The following is a 14,982-nucleotide window of genomic DNA, read 5'->3' as shown; positions in this document are numbered from 1 at the left end:
ACTCCCTCCACAATGATTAAAAAATATTTGAAGTGCCTCCCCCCTGTTGCACCACTTCCCTCACTCTCAAAAGTAAGGTGCACTTCTTTATGTAGTCCCTGAACAGTTCTGGGTTCACGTGCTAATACTACAGGTAAGTATCCTGAAGTAACATGCTAACATCACACAGGCCAATGTAATGTAACCTATTCTACAGGTCATATAGAGCTAGAACAGGTTTAGAAGCCTTTTTTGTTTGAGGGCACAAAACAATCCGTGGCCTAACGCAGGAGGACGGGGCGGGGCCTGACAGCCTGAGAGTCAGCGCCCCGGGCAGCAAAGTCTATGTCAGTCACCACCTGCTGCTGGTCAGCCAGGTTAATGGATAAACTTGAGCGAGAGCAGCCCGCAGACCGGAAGATACACACCACTGGAGAGAGCTGCTGTGAGAAAGGCTTTCTGAAAAGAAAACAATGTTTTAGTTTTCAGAAACATTTGTCTCAGTTGTCACCACCCGGACTAATGTTTCTGACAAAGAAAACCCTCAAAACCACAGTGAGCATTGAGCTAACTTGAAGTTTCACCCACGAGCTGAACTTCACCGTTGGCCGTGGAGAGGGACGCACCGGTATCAGGGGACTTTCTAGCGGGTAAACACCTGGAAATGGACCGATACAGGTACTTCGTTTTCAACCAGAGGAGCGTGCTCGTCCTCGGTGTCCTCCAGGTGGCTTGTGCGGCTCTTTGTGTGGTGTGTGGCTTCATGGACGCTGTTTTCCGCAAGGATACCCCAATGAGTACCACCAGGACCCCGGTGTGGGGAGGACTGGTGAGACACACAAACTCTGCAGTCATAAGTGGTTTCATGAGTTACTGACAGCAGGTTTCACCTTCATGTGTAACAGTAAATCTGTAGAACATGTTTTACAGATGTTTAAGATCTATATTTATCTTTATCTGACAAAGGTTTGTTGATAAAGCAACATTTAATTTCCTGAATACTGAATGGAGTTTGGTGTGAATCTCATGTAGGAGATAATGGGATATACAGGAGCTTAGAACATTTTAGTTCTCATATCAATAACCTGCTGAAGCTGCTGACACTGGCCTTTGTTCCTGCCTGCTGCTTGTGTGTCAGTTCACTCAGGACATTATTCTCACTTCCTTTTAGGTCATGGCCTCTCCAGGTGTGCTGGCGCTGTTTGCCTCCCAGAGGAAAAACTCAAGACTGGTAAGTGAGATGGTTTCTTCGACTCTTCTTGTCTCTATATGTGGGCTATTTTTCAAGGCATGGTGAGTTTCTTTCCCATTGGCCTCTTTATGGTTTATGTTCCTTTGTGATTTGCAAGTTCTTTTTGATTTTTCGTATATACATAATAGAACATAGAGCTGGGCGATATTTATATATATATAAATATATATATATCTTTGCGGGGGAAGTTTAAAAAGTAATTTTCCATGGCAAATTTTCAAATTAATCTAGTGCTGGAACATGATTGAAATATTTTTGTTTATTTAGGTTAATAATCTTATTTATGCACATAACATCGACAGAGAAGCAGAGGGAGGGAAGGAGCGAGAGACACTTTGTCCTCCTTATATACGTCTTGTATATGAAACGTCTGTGTTGTTGCTGCATTTTATTAAACACATCTGTCGCCTGCATCCAGGCACTGTCTGAGTGTCACACAATAGACTACAGCTACCAAGAAGAAAGGTGATGCACTGTGATCCACCTCACACACAAACTAACACTCATCCACTCACACAATCAGGTAGCTCTGTCTCCCACACATGTATCACAGCGCTGTACTGCACGTGTGCTGCTGCAGTCATTTCATTCACCTCACAGACTGATGTAGGGTAGGGCCTGCAACATATAGACTGATGTCACACTGTAGACTAGTTAACAGACAGATTAACCAAACAGTGTCTTAGTGCTGCTGGAGAACTTACGAGTGAGTGAATGGGGCGGAGCTGTGCAGAGAGAATGAGAGAGGAGAGATGCATACAGACATGGCTTTTCTGAAGAACAGCGTTATGTAACACAACCTGACCTTATATCAATATCAATGATATTGTCTTAATCTGTATCTTGCTTGAAATATATCTATATATTGTACATAGTCTTTATGTCACCTAGCCCTTTCAGAACACTGCACCTTTAGTTGTTGTTAAAGACTTGATGACAAAGGATCGATCTTACAGCCTTGCGGGATATTTTATAGTGGACACAGCTTCCAACAATGAGACAGCCCTGTAGAGCAGTTCACCAAATATTTTTATACTCCTCTTCAGACAATCATCATACCTAACTTTCCGTGTGTGTGTGTGTGTGTGTGTGTGTGTGTGTGTGTGTGTGTGTGTGATTTCCTACCATTTCCCAGAACTTGTTTCACCATCACAATGTTGTCAGCAATATTCAGGGGCGTTGTAGTAGGGGGGGAAGTGGGATTGATAACCTAGGGTCACAGTTAGGAGGGCAGAAGGCTTGAAAAGCATGCAATGATTGTTTTTGCAATTTTTTATTTCCCCTCTCAACCCTTAAAGGTGCAAAATGGTTTAGTCCACCCCTGCAGTAGGATTTGTCCCTATAAACAGCTAGAGGCAAGTGAGTGACTACCATACCACTACCAGAGCAGGGTCTAGAGGTGACTGTCTGGTCCCTTTCAGGACAAGTGTTTTTGGGCAGTCAGTTTTTTCATATCGAGCGTCTCACTCATGGAACACGATACCAAGTGACATACGTGACTCATCAACCCTTACATCTTTCACTAAGCATCTAAAAATGTGGTTATTGGAGAATCAAAGCTGCAATCACAATGAATCCTAAAAGTCATTGGATATGCTGTATTGTCATGTGTACTGGATGTAAATGATATTTGTATTGTTCTTTGTGTATCTGTCTGCTTGTCGGGGATGTTGCTGGTGACAAGCCAGTCTAGTGACCTTGTATGCTCACATACATTTATTATGTATGCAAATTCTGTGAAATAGTGCGTACATAATTTTACCTATGTATGCTAACCTGTGCAATAACACACATCTGTGTGTGCAGAATATGTGCAATAGGGCAACGTGCAATATACAACAGCACTTCAAAACTTAAGCACTTTAGCAATCTAGCACTTTAACACTTGATAATCCAAATTCCTATGGTCACTTTATTCTGGTCTGTTATGAGTGACATGGTTTATTGTCTGTCTTAATGTCATTGTATTTTTCATCTTTTATTGCTATTGTATCTCTGTTTTATTGACTGTACATGAAAATCAACCTGCCCAGGGACAAAGGATGGAAATTAGTCAATGGCTACAGTCCTACATATTTACATGCAAGTGTCTATTAATATGTACTGTCCCTGTTATTTAAAAAAAATAAATAAATTAAATTTTAAAAAATATGCTGCTGAAGCAACAACATACACTTTAATGTATTTCCCCAAGAAAAAAATAGAGGAAAGGGGGAGACAGCAAATTGACTGAAATCAAAATTCAAAAGGTACGTGAGAGAGACGTGGCTCAAGAGAGGAAGGGCGATGGGCCCACAGACGCTGCTTTTGCATTGGGCATGGAACTTGGTGTTATGCCTCTGAGTATATTCCTACATGATATCATAGAACACCTTATTTATTTACAATAACTCTTTTTAGCATGTCGATCTCTTACCTGTTATTTTCCTCCTATGGGAATGTATGCATCAAGTCGAAAACACTAAATATGACAGCGTTCTACCTCTGTGACACCAAAGTGGAACCAAAAATATGCCCTTATCATGGAGTCCAAGGCTATAGGGAACATTTTTTAAAGGGAAACAGAATTTGACACTATAGCCCGACTGATACTGGATTTTAGAGGCCAATACCGATATCAGTGAGTTTAAAAAGTTTTCATGACTTGATCTGATATGACAGGCAGAATGGCAACCAGGCATAACAGTCATGTTTGAAAGTATTTTGACAAAGTAAATAAAATAAAAGTGCAATGCAAGCTATGTTAGGTTAAACTTACGTATCATAGCTAATATTTAATTTTGCTTTGGTGTTCATTTTAGACCTTATTATCATGTTAGATTTATTTATTTATTTATTTATTTTGCGAGTACTTTATGATAATTTAATATTTGCTTTAAATGCCCATCCTTAGAGATTACTCCTCTTGGCCCCATCCCCCTTTTGAGGTTACAACCCAGACTCCCAAGTGTCCCTAAATAAACCCAATGTTCTGGGACAAATTAAATCAGAACAGTGACTCACAAGGTATTATTTAGTCAGTATTATAAATAGTTAGATGGAAGCTAAACCACAGATTGAACCTTGGCCTGGGTTTTTAGACAGGAGTTCCAAATACATTTCTCTACATGTTTGGTTTTTGCGCTACATAATCATAGTTTACTAAAACAGCAAAACTTTAGAATTTTGTTTAGACTGATAGCACGGCTTCTCTCTACATATTTGTAAAATAAACCGAAAACATTCAAATTGAAATACGTTTTTTATATGCCAGTCAGACAAATAGGGTTCTCTGTCTCCCTCTCTGTCTCTTACTTACACATACAGAGTGTCATTTTCTTGTCTTGAGCTTGTCGTCCTGTCCCTGCAGGTGAGTGTGATGGTGGTAGCAGCAGGACTCTCCTGTGTGGCGGCAGTGTTTATATCAGGTTACTCCTGTCTGACACTTACCTACGGCGAAGAGGATGAAGACGTCTTCCACCACCACGACAGTCCTCAAGTGGTAACCACCACACACATGCAAACACACACACACACACGAATACACACGCATGTGTTGATGCACTACCACAAAAGATTTCCTTTAAGTGATATCCACTGTTTATTTGGTGAATCATGATTACCTTCCTCACAGCAGACCTGGTTAACACGTGTGTAATAAGTGAAATTAATAGTGTTCAGGCACTGGTATTGAATGGAGCCTATGTTAATGTTATTAGTAACACCTGGGATTTTTTTGCTGTGACAAGTCAAAATGCTCTAAGAAAGTTTTTTTTTTCTTTTATTGTCAAAGGTAGTGATTCAGGTTGATAGTCACTGTGAAGACCATAGTTCAGTTAATTGTTGAGGAGTAAGGAGTCCACAGCAGAACGACATTACATTACCTGTGCGTGTGTCTTTAATGAGGGAGTTTAAATGGAGTTGAGTTTAAATCAGGAAATAAATGAAATAACTATATTTTTTCTACACAGGTGCAGAAATTCTAATTTCTCATCAGTGTTATTACATTGTGGCAAACAAATTTAACACACATAATGTCTTCATCGACTCTGGAGGAGCTTTGTCAAGTCTGAGAAAATAACCCTGAAGATGTCATCAGGGTTATCTCAGTATAGATTAACAACAGAAAGCCTGCGCTACAAACTGGGGGTATGGAGGTTTAAATACAGGTGTTTCTCAGGGTCAGAGATTCTGATGAAAGACACTTTCAAATTGCATTATGGGAAGGGATCTAGCATTAGTGGAACTCAACCCACATTAGAGATAAAGATAGAAGTCCTTAAGCTTTATGAAAGAGCAATGCTAAAATGCTTAAAGGAAATGACCACTTTAGAATGAAAATACAGACAGTGCTTACTGACCCTCATGCCGACAAGAAGTCCACTGTAGTTTTTTAATCCACAAAACTTGTTCGGGGTATCGGAGGATAACAGCTACACTTGAAGTGCATGGAACCCACGTCCAAAATCATTTTGAAATGACAGTTAGTCTGCAGGCATGCTGTGTTTACATGGCAATTTGCGCGAGACTCGAGAATGTTCAGAGACGTTCTTGTTCTCGAGTCTCGCGAGTTGCAGGCTAACTGACCACAGTGAGAAATTATACTATAAAAGTGGAGTAAATTATGTCTTTCCAAGTCAATTTTGCATGCTGCCGCTTCAGGGCACATGGATTATGACGGACGAGCCGTTCTGACATTTTTGAAATGCATTAGCAGAGTTTTATTACATTTTCAAAATGATTTTGGACGTGGGTTCCATGCACTTCAAGTGTAGCTGTTACCCTCCGATACCCCGAACAAGTTTTGTGGATTAAAAAACTACAGTGGACTTCTTGTCGGCATGAGGGTCAGTTAGTACTGTCTGTATTTTCGTTCTAAAGTGGGCAAGACTGAAATCTGTGTGCAACAACATCACTGCTATGCCTATGTAATACAGGATCCAACCATTCTTTGTCTCTCTGCGCAGACGTTTGTGCTTCATCGGATGGTGAAAGGGGCCAATGCCACCATACTGCTGACCTGCACCATCGGCCTGGTTCTCTCTTCTCTCATCGCCTATGTGGGCTGCCGTAGTCTTCCCAGCTGTGGCTGTTACGATGCCAGAACGGGATTGGTAAGGAAGAAGACAGTCACCACAAATAGCTTTAAACTGACAAAAAAAATCTAATTTTTCTCTTTTGATGTACTGTATCGACCCTTTGCTAAAGCCTGCTTCTCCCAGTTACTGTTGCTGCACATCAAACTTTCTGCTCTCCGAGGCACACATGTCATTTCCACTGATAATGGTGGCAGATATACCGCAAAAAAATCTTAGTAATTTTGAAACAATGGGGTCTTGATTTCAGACAGAGGTAGAAAAAGCAGCTTTTCATTTCTAGCCAGCGACTGTTGGTTTTATCTGCTGAAATTTAAATTGTCACTGGCGGCTTGCATCAGCTGTAGCTAGCTAACTAATTAAGCTAATATTAGCTCGATGAGTTAGTTGTACACTGTTGCCAGCTTCGTCATGTTAAAACTACAACCCTCAACATACACACACGATGGCTACATATATGTTATTGTGGCAAAGCTGCATGACTCAAAAACAGAGAGTAGCAATCAGAATCAGAAAAAGATTTAATACTATGTAGGTTTTTCCCTTACAAGGAATTTGCATTGGTGTTTGGTGCATACAGTAAATGTAATAAGGGGAAATAAAACACGATAAAAAACAATAACATTTTTGTATTTGCAGTACAGAGCTAGTTAGCCAACCATCCTCTCTTGGATGGTGTTTCTTCTAACGCGATCTGTGACCCCACAAAATAATTTATTTTGCTGATGATGTGCTGCTTGGCCTTTGAAGTAACACTACGTTAGCATCAGGCCAGCCGTGCCTACTAATGTCAAGCTAGGATAGGACAGTTGCTGTTTAGAGAAAGGGTTTAGCAGAGAGTCAAGAGTGCTTCAGGTATGAGTCCGAAAACCTGGAAATGAGTTTTAGCAGTTCCGGTTCCTTTGTCTTGAGGTCTTTAGGTTTTTGGTTAGATGCCTAAAATGAGGTCTGTGGTTAACACAAGCTCAAGAGACTTTTTTTTCCTCAACATAAACTACGTCAGTACATACCTGACTTGTGAATTTTGAAGATGTTAGGTCTTAAAGAAGGCGGTTGCTAGCAAGTGGCTAAATGAGACTACAGAACGCCATCATGCTGAACATAGCTTTCCAGTCTTGTTTTGGTGGTGATGTTAGGTCATGTGACCATAGTGTAGTTTATTTAAAGCCTAATGTTAGCTTTTTATTTTCAGCAGTTTCATTTAGACTTCAGGAATCATAAAAGTGGTGTCAATTTGTGAAGATTATCTTGCTGAACAAATCATTCAAGTATCATAAACATTTGTTTGCCACAGAGCTTATTTTCTGCAATAATCCAAAATGGATCTATAGTAATTGGGTCAGACTGTGTACTTCAAACATCATAATCACAAAGATACCTCTATTCAGGCCATAAAATTGTTTTGTGAATATTGCTTTCCAATAAGAAACTCCACTTCAGTGGTCTTATTAGTACTGTTTTGCCTCCACTCCAACACTCCAACAGCAAATCCTGTTGATTCTCTTGCGAACAGGCCTTTTTCCTTTTTCCAAGGATGTGATGTTTTTTAATCTTGTGTGTGTTCAGGAAACACTGGTTCCTCAGTGTGACCCTGGGGACACTGAGATGGTTTGTACATGGCAAGGTAAGAACTAATGTTGTCTATAAACTAATACTCGCCCATAGCTCCTGCTGGTATTCATGTGTTTGGCAGTCCTGTGATGTAGTTCTCATCTGTGTCCAGCAGGAGGTGACGACAGGCTTTTCAACTCTCCTGCTCAGTCCACTGAGCGGAGCACCACTGAAGAAGAGGAGGGTCCTTCCAAACTGCCTCCGTACAGCAGACTGACCTGACGCACATTACAGAGATTGGTCCTCAACAGAGATATGGATGATATTTCGTTGAAGTTGTGCCAATACATTTCTTATTTTTTTGTGGATGGATGGAGGGACGAGACTCAACTGAAGACATCAGATTGGAATGTTGTAAAGCGATATTTTGGGGAGAGATGAGTCGTCTGTGCTCTTGATTAGACCATGAACTTCAGACTGTCTTTATTTCCTCTTTGACCAAAGATTTCTGTAGCCAAAGAAGTTGAATATCTCAATATGTAACATGTCAGAACTGAAATGCATTATTACCTGTATGCTGTGTAAAAGTGAGCTATGTTCCCAGTAAGACATTATATGTGTATTTAATAAATAAAACCTGACTGTGCTGTTTTGAGCATTGTGTTTTTAAAGAGACATGACTCCATGTTGAAATGTTCAGGGTCGTTTATTGCAAGGTTACACATGACAAAACCATTGCAACTACTTGTCCCCAGTAGTTTCATTCATTAGTCACTGTGATTTGATACCATTCTGCAATTTAGATTTTTCTTTCTGAGCATTTGCAATGAGAGATACAGTAGCATTATCTGTTGTTCATGGCTGTAGTGAAGAAAAGGCAGAGGACGTTATATTAGGGCCTGATGTGAAGGTGGATGGGGGGAGGATTTATCAAAAACAAAGGACACTTGAAGAACAGAAGAAAGCAGCAACCAAATCTGAAACAATAAAACACCCACATGATGTCTTCCACTATTGTCACATCAGTGATGAGCCACAGAGATGCAGCTAGCACAGCCTGTGTCTGTTTTCCTTCCCATCTGCGTGCATAGCCTCTGAACAGTGAGTCCTGAGAAAAGGCCGTTTGGTTTGACAGATAAACATCAATGCACAGCGTGATCAGCAGAGGAGCCACAGGACCAGCTGCGGCCACAACAAACATCCAAAACCACTAAGACACAAAGCTTCAAACTATCATGGTATCATGGCTTATCAAACAGTGTGTTCTTTTATCATACAGTGGTGTTTGCAACATGCTGAATATTGTATCACAAGCTTACATACAGGATAAGTAGTGGGTATAGGCGTCCATGTACATGTAGAGGTGCACACTACAAAGTCTTACACACTGAGAGGTATGTGTTTTCACTGTTTGATTCACTGGCTAGCCTACACAGTACTAGTGCTCAACAATCTGGCTATTTTGGAGTCTTTCATATGCAGAAGAGGGAACAGGCAAACACAACTAACAAAGGCAATTCTTGCTAAATTTCTAACATCTTCCCTTTCCATCCTGTATCATTAAACTCCCGGTGACATCGTCCCATCACTGAGTTCAAGAACAGGTTCATAATGTGTAGCAGACCTGTTTAACAGATGGGATTCAAAGAATTCGCCTTAAAGGTTCATTTATACTCCCATTACGTATGAAAATAGACATGCATCCTTTATGTTGACATGGATACATCCACTAGAGGACAGAACAAATCTATTTAGCTAATGTTAGCCAGCTTGCTAATAAATACTATGAAATTTGTTTATTGGTACAGTTTCTTCTTTTCCTGTTTCCTGACTCACTGCCAGCCAGGTGCCATCTCTCATGTGGGGCAGCTTGTATATTTTTTGACCAGTATCATACTACTGATTAAATACGATAACAATCAGTGTCTCCTCCATGCGTACCCCTTTGCTAATGGTTGAGGCTTCAACTTCACCAGTCAAAGTTCACCAAAGTTGAACTCCATGTGATGCTAGGACGCAAATTTGCTTTGCCATCGGAAGCGAATGTTTTACCCATCCCTTCACCTGTATTAATTGGAAGGGAAAGATAGCTGAGTATTTGCCAGTGTTAAGACTACGGACAAAAGGCTCTGTCCGTGTCTGTATACCGTATAACATTGAGCATAAATTAACCTTTTCCATTAAATGACAACATCACATGCTGCCAGTTTGCAGAGTGTTAGCTTAGGTGCTGCATGCTAACAAACTGAGTTTGACAAAAGGTGCTGTCCCTCAAAAACAGGTGCCTCTACCTGTGGTAACTTTTTTTGGCCACTTGGGGGCAGCAGAAACAAGCTGTGAACAAAACCTTATGGAGCTGGAGAGGAACCGCTAATATGCCTGCAAAGCAGGGCTAGCACTACAGACACACAGCTCTCAGAGTAATCACATGGACCTGACCTGACTGGACCAACCACATTGAATAGTTTAGTAAACATTGTTTCGCTTGAATCCTAACTTCAAATAAATATCAAAAAGACAGTGACTGAGTATTCCCTTTTGATTCCAAGTACGCAAGTGTGAAAATCTAGATGTGATTACTTAATGTTTTTCCCCAATGTTGTTCTTCAGCAGTATGAAAGATTAATATTTCTTACACTAATACTTTTCCTTAATCAACTCTTAAATTTAGTGAACTTGCCAAGCATGTGATACAAACAGAACATTATTACAAAATGAATTCCACATTTCTTTTAAAGGTTTTCGGTCTTTGGATTTAAAGAAACAGACTTAAAGGTACCCTGTGGAGTTTGTTAACAATAGTAGCAGCCAATATGTTTTTATGAGCACTTTGGTAGCATGTGCACGCTGCTGATGCAAAACACACCTTTGCAACGTTAATGATTTAAATAAATGATTGAAAGTTGTTGGTGATATTGCAATTAATTTAGCAGTTTATTTGCTAGATAGATAGTTTCAAAGTTTTTAAAACAGTGATACTCAACATACTGCCTGCGAGTTATAGGCGGCAGGTGGCCAGCTGACCATTTTCTATTTTACAATGAAAATAAACTGGTTCACAGTGGGAATTTGTTTGTATGCTGAATTTAAATAAAGTGTCAGAGTGCATAAAAAAGCACTGCAATAGAGCTTGCTTATTAAAATGGAATGCCAAGAGAGGATCCCCTGGACCCCGAGATAGGCGCGGGCCAAGCCCTGAATGCCCTCAAATCTTAGAAACGCCCCTGCATACACCTGCACAGGGCTGCTGTGGCTTTATTTGCCTCTTGGCAAAGATCATTGAGGACAGCAAATATCGAATATATTTGTCGAAAGACTTTATATACTGATGAATATGATTAATATTTGTTTATTGACTGGCCCCTGGCCCCCTGTCATTTCGCAAAAGTGTCCCCCAGACAAAGCAAGTTGAGTATCCCCGATTTAAAATATTGCCTGTGAAAGTATTTTTTGAACACGGAAATGCATTCAACAAGTTTGTTAGGCTTCAAAAATACACATAATGTGTTTTGATGAGAAACACTGAATGTAAACATGAAAACTCAGCAGGGCACCTTTAATGACACGGCTGAATTAAAACAGAATATACTGTTTTATATTATAAAGTCTGTTATTATGTCCACCATCAGTCTGCATGAAGAAATGAGTCTGCTGTCCAATAACATTATACTAAAGCTGTAAAGAACGACATTTCTATGGCATTTCCCTCCTCAGAATCCCTTATTTATTAATGCCACTGTGTCTCTGTGTTTTCTGTGGCCACAGAGCCCATGAAGAGAAGTGAACTGAAACTTCCAAAGTGTAGAATCAGGACTTAAATTATTATCGAACAGGAAGAAGTGATTTAGAATCTGGAATTTGGCCCCTTGTTAAGGATCATTTCTGTGAACCAATGCCAGATATTGGCATTCAAAAACAACAGTCATACTGCAAATACTACCCCAAAACCATTGAAAGTCATGTATAAAGTTAAGCACAGGCATTGGAAAAAAATGTTTCCTCTTCTAATGGAGAATTCGTTAATGTGTTTGTGCTGATTGTGAAGCCATTTTGCTAGATCCACTCTCCCTTTCCAGACCTTCACTCCTTTCTCAGCTCCTCCCGTCTTTAATCTTTTGGACCTTGTGCAGCCACGAGCTGAAGTCTTCTTCCTCTTCACTGCTGTTTTTCTCCCTCAGCAGCTGCTGCAGCCCCAGCTCCTGGTCCCGTCTCCCCCATCATCCCTCCTCCCACTTAGGTTGATGGTACCCCCTGATCCCCCAGGTGGCTGGCTCAGTACCAGAGGCTTCTGAGACTTCAGCTTGTGGGCAACCGTCATAAAAATAGCCTCAACGTGGTCACTGTTTCCTCCACCAGAGTTTTCCTCTCCGTGGCTGCTTGGGTTCTTTGCAGATGTCTCAAACAGAGGCATAGAGTGGGCATCCGCAAACTGTTGAGCCACATCTGTGCTCACTTGCACGGAGTCTTGAAGGTCACACTTGTTTCCAACCAGGATTCTGGGTACCTCTGTGCCCAGTGCGTGCTGCTTGCACTCCTCAATCCATGCTGGGAGGCTGCGGAAGCTGGCAGCATTGGTGACATCATAGACGAAGACAACAGCGTGAACGTTGCGGTAGTAGTGCTGCACCATGGACTTCCTGAAGCGCTCCTGACCTGCAGTGTCCCACAGCTGGATCTGCAGAGGGACAGTGTGGAAATGGATCAACAGAAATGGATCAAATCCTAATAGAAGACCCAACCAGCAATTAAAGGGACAGTCCACCCCAAAATCAAAAATACACATTTTCCTTCTTACCTGTAGTACTATTTATCAGTCTTGGTTGTTTTGGTGTGAGTTGCTGAGTGTTGGAGATATCAGCTGTAGAGATGTCCACTTTCTCGCCAATATAATGGAACTAGATGGCACTCAGCGTGTGATGGTCAAAGTGCCAAAAAACACATGTAAAAAACTACACAGCAATGTCTCTTTTCAGAAATCATGACCCGGTTACTGAAGATAATCCACAGACCTTGTTGTGAGCAGTTTCATGTAGGAACTATTTTCTTTCTGCTGAACTACGCCCACCAACTGTATCACTGTGCACAAGGAAACGTGCATCTGCTGCTAGCTAACCTAGCACCACTAAGCTAGCTAATGTTACAGCTCGGCCCAGGAGAACACCATTAGTATGGCTGGCAGGTGTAATTCGGTGCAAGAAAATAGTTCCTGCATGAAACTGCTCACAACAAGGTCTGTGGATTATCTCTAATAACTGGGTCATGATTTCTGGAAAGAGACGTAGCTATTGAGAGTTTTTCAAATGTATATTTGTTTATTTAGTGATTTGGTGCTTTGAGCACCACAAGCCAATTGCCATCTAATTCCATTATATTGGAGAGAAGGAAGACATCTCAAACAGCACTACAAGTAAGAGGAAAATGTGCATTTTTGACTTTGGGGGTGAACTGTCCCTTTAATTAATTCTAATAGCAAGTATTGTGTGTGTCCAAACTTGATTTATCGTTTTGCCTTGTGCCATGACACACACTGTTGCACTGAGTGACAACACATTGTCGGTTTTGATCTTTTTCATGACATAACTAAACAAACTTCAAATCAAACTCCATTCGAAAGTGTGGAAACTTAATGGTACACTATGAAGGGTTTTTCTAGAAAGACCATGTATCAACTGACACAAAAATAATCCCTCTCAATCACCACTTACAGCCTATTAGAGATGTGTAGGGGTGTATTTATCTGCAGAGACCCTGCCTTCTGCCTGTATTATCTACTTATTTATCTGTGTTTGGGATGTTCCTGGGCACAGCTTGGAAAGGTAGTGACCAGGCAGAAGCAGTTTGCCCTAAAGCCATTGATCAGTGAACCAGAAGGAGAAATGTACTGTAGGTAGGAAAGTGAATGAGTAGCACTTGTCCATCCTTGATATATTACCATTGACATGCCCTTGAGCAAGGCACTTAACCCTCTACTGCCGCAATGGAGCTAGTCAGTGGCCCACAAGTGTGACTGTTGATAGACAGATCCTTGCACTGGCTGTGAGGCAACATCTAACATTGCATGTAAGTGTTTTGCTTTATTGTTTCATTATGTTTCTATGACGTTACCTGCCCTTGCTCTCCGCCCCTACAGTGTTTGCATGACTGTGTTCTCTCTATCAGAACAGGCAAGACATCCTCAGGCACAAGATCTGCATTATCATTACAGAGATTTTCTGACAGTAACCTCAGTGCCCACCTTGATTTTCTCGCCGTCAATCTCGACCAGCCTCTCCCTGAAGTCCACCCCGATCGTGGCCTCAGTCTTCTCGGGGAACTTCCCGGCACAGAAGCGGTAGGTGAGGCAGGTCTTCCCGACACCAGAGTCCCCGATCACGATGATCTTAAAGATGCGGGTCCTCGGTGGCGGAAGAGTCGAGCTCGCCAGAGAGCCAGAAAATTCAACCGAAGACCCGCTCTCCGCCATATCTGACCGACAGACAGGCTGATGATCAGCAGAGAAAGCCTTCAACAGCAGCCGCTCCTGCACGAGCTGTCCGTCAACCCACTGCTGCTGCTCTCACGAGAACAGCTACCGCTCTTTGTCAAAATTCAAAGGCGTGCGTGAAGACATTTATTCAACGTTCAGATATTGTCACTATACAAACTGTACATTTATCTAAGTCTTAATTTATCCCAGTAAACACACCCGGTCCTCAGCTGTGAGGGAGCCACGTACATGTTGTTCGAGGAAGTCTTTTCTCGCGAGATTCAGTTGTGCAGTGTTCAATGTCCCGTGGGAAAGAATGTAAAGTCGAAATTCATACAAGAAACCGTTTCTATGGCAAGCCGTTTTCACATGTAATCGCTAGACTGGATATTCATTACTGATATCTGCAACATAATTTTGCCTAGTCAAAACTCTTATTCAAGATATCTGTAATTAGATTTTGACTAGTCAAAACTCTAATTACAGATATCTGTAATTCAGTTTTGACTAGTAAGATTCAAACTATTTTTGCCATTCATGTGTATGGGGTTTGTCATTATAGATATCTACAATTGTTATTTCGGATATCTGCAACTGAATTGTAGATGTCTGTAATTCCAGTTTGAGATATCTACAATTTAATTTTGACTAGTCATAAT

At 41.1% G+C, this 14,982-nt stretch overlaps 2 protein-coding genes across 3 annotated transcripts; one reads left to right on the top strand and one right to left on the bottom strand.

The window, feature by feature from the left end:
• The first annotated feature begins 319 nt into the window (after positions 1–319).
• Positions 320–8,509, top strand: zgc:113425 (uncharacterized protein LOC541425 homolog). 2 transcript variants are annotated; one of them, XM_049585917.1, is made up of 6 exons: positions 320–808; positions 1,151–1,210; positions 4,581–4,712; positions 6,178–6,324; positions 7,873–7,930; positions 8,033–8,509. In XM_049585917.1, the coding sequence occupies exons 1-6, from the start codon at positions 644–646 to the stop codon at positions 8,137–8,139; spliced, it is 669 nt and encodes a 222-aa protein (XP_049441874.1). In that variant the 5' UTR covers positions 320–643; the 3' UTR covers positions 8,140–8,509. The 2 variants fall into 2 exon arrangements, with proteins under 2 accessions (XP_049441874.1, XP_049441873.1); XM_049585916.1 differs by having other exon boundaries at positions 8,030–8,509.
• A 69-nt stretch (positions 8,510–8,578) lies between these two features.
• rab33ba (RAB33B, member RAS oncogene family a) lies at positions 8,579–14,588 on the bottom strand. Its single transcript, XM_049585915.1, has 2 exons — positions 14,093–14,588; positions 8,579–12,532 (listed from the first exon to the last, which is right to left on the bottom strand). Exons 1-2 carry the CDS (start codon positions 14,318–14,320, stop codon positions 12,032–12,034), a joined length of 729 nt encoding a protein of 242 aa, XP_049441872.1. The 5' UTR covers positions 14,321–14,588; the 3' UTR covers positions 8,579–12,031.
• Positions 14,589–14,982: the final 394 nt, after the last annotated feature.

The sequence above is a fragment of the Epinephelus fuscoguttatus genome, linkage group LG9 (assembly GCF_011397635.1).
Source record: "Epinephelus fuscoguttatus linkage group LG9, E.fuscoguttatus.final_Chr_v1".
Classification (NCBI taxonomy): Eukaryota; Metazoa; Chordata; class Actinopteri; order Perciformes; family Serranidae; genus Epinephelus; species Epinephelus fuscoguttatus.
The sequence above is the reverse complement of the archived record's forward strand: the minus strand, read 5'-3'. Positions and strand labels throughout refer to the sequence as shown.

What these genes read in the sequence shown, in the direction of transcription:
- zgc:113425 (XM_049585916.1), top strand. Translation starts at nt 644, where the DNA reads ATGGACCGATACAGGTACTTCGTTTTCAACCAGAGGAGCGTGCTCGTC. An exon ending in ACCACGACAGTCCTCAAGTG is followed by an intron (nt 4,713 to 6,177) that starts GTAACCACCACA and finishes CTCTCTGCGCAG; the next exon opens with ACGTTTGTGCTTCATCGGAT. An exon ending in GATGGTTTGTACATGGCAAG is followed by an intron (nt 7,931 to 8,029) that starts GTAAGAACTAAT and finishes ATCTGTGTCCAG; the next exon opens with CAGGAGGTGACGACAGGCTT.
- rab33ba (XM_049585915.1), bottom strand. Translation starts at nt 14,320, where the DNA reads ATGGCGGAGAGCGGGTCTTCGGTTGAATTTTCTGGCTCTCTGGCGAGC. An exon ending in TTGACGGCGAGAAAATCAAG is followed by an intron (nt 12,533 to 14,092) that starts GTGGGCACTGAG and finishes GTCCCTCTGCAG; the next exon opens with ATCCAGCTGTGGGACACTGC.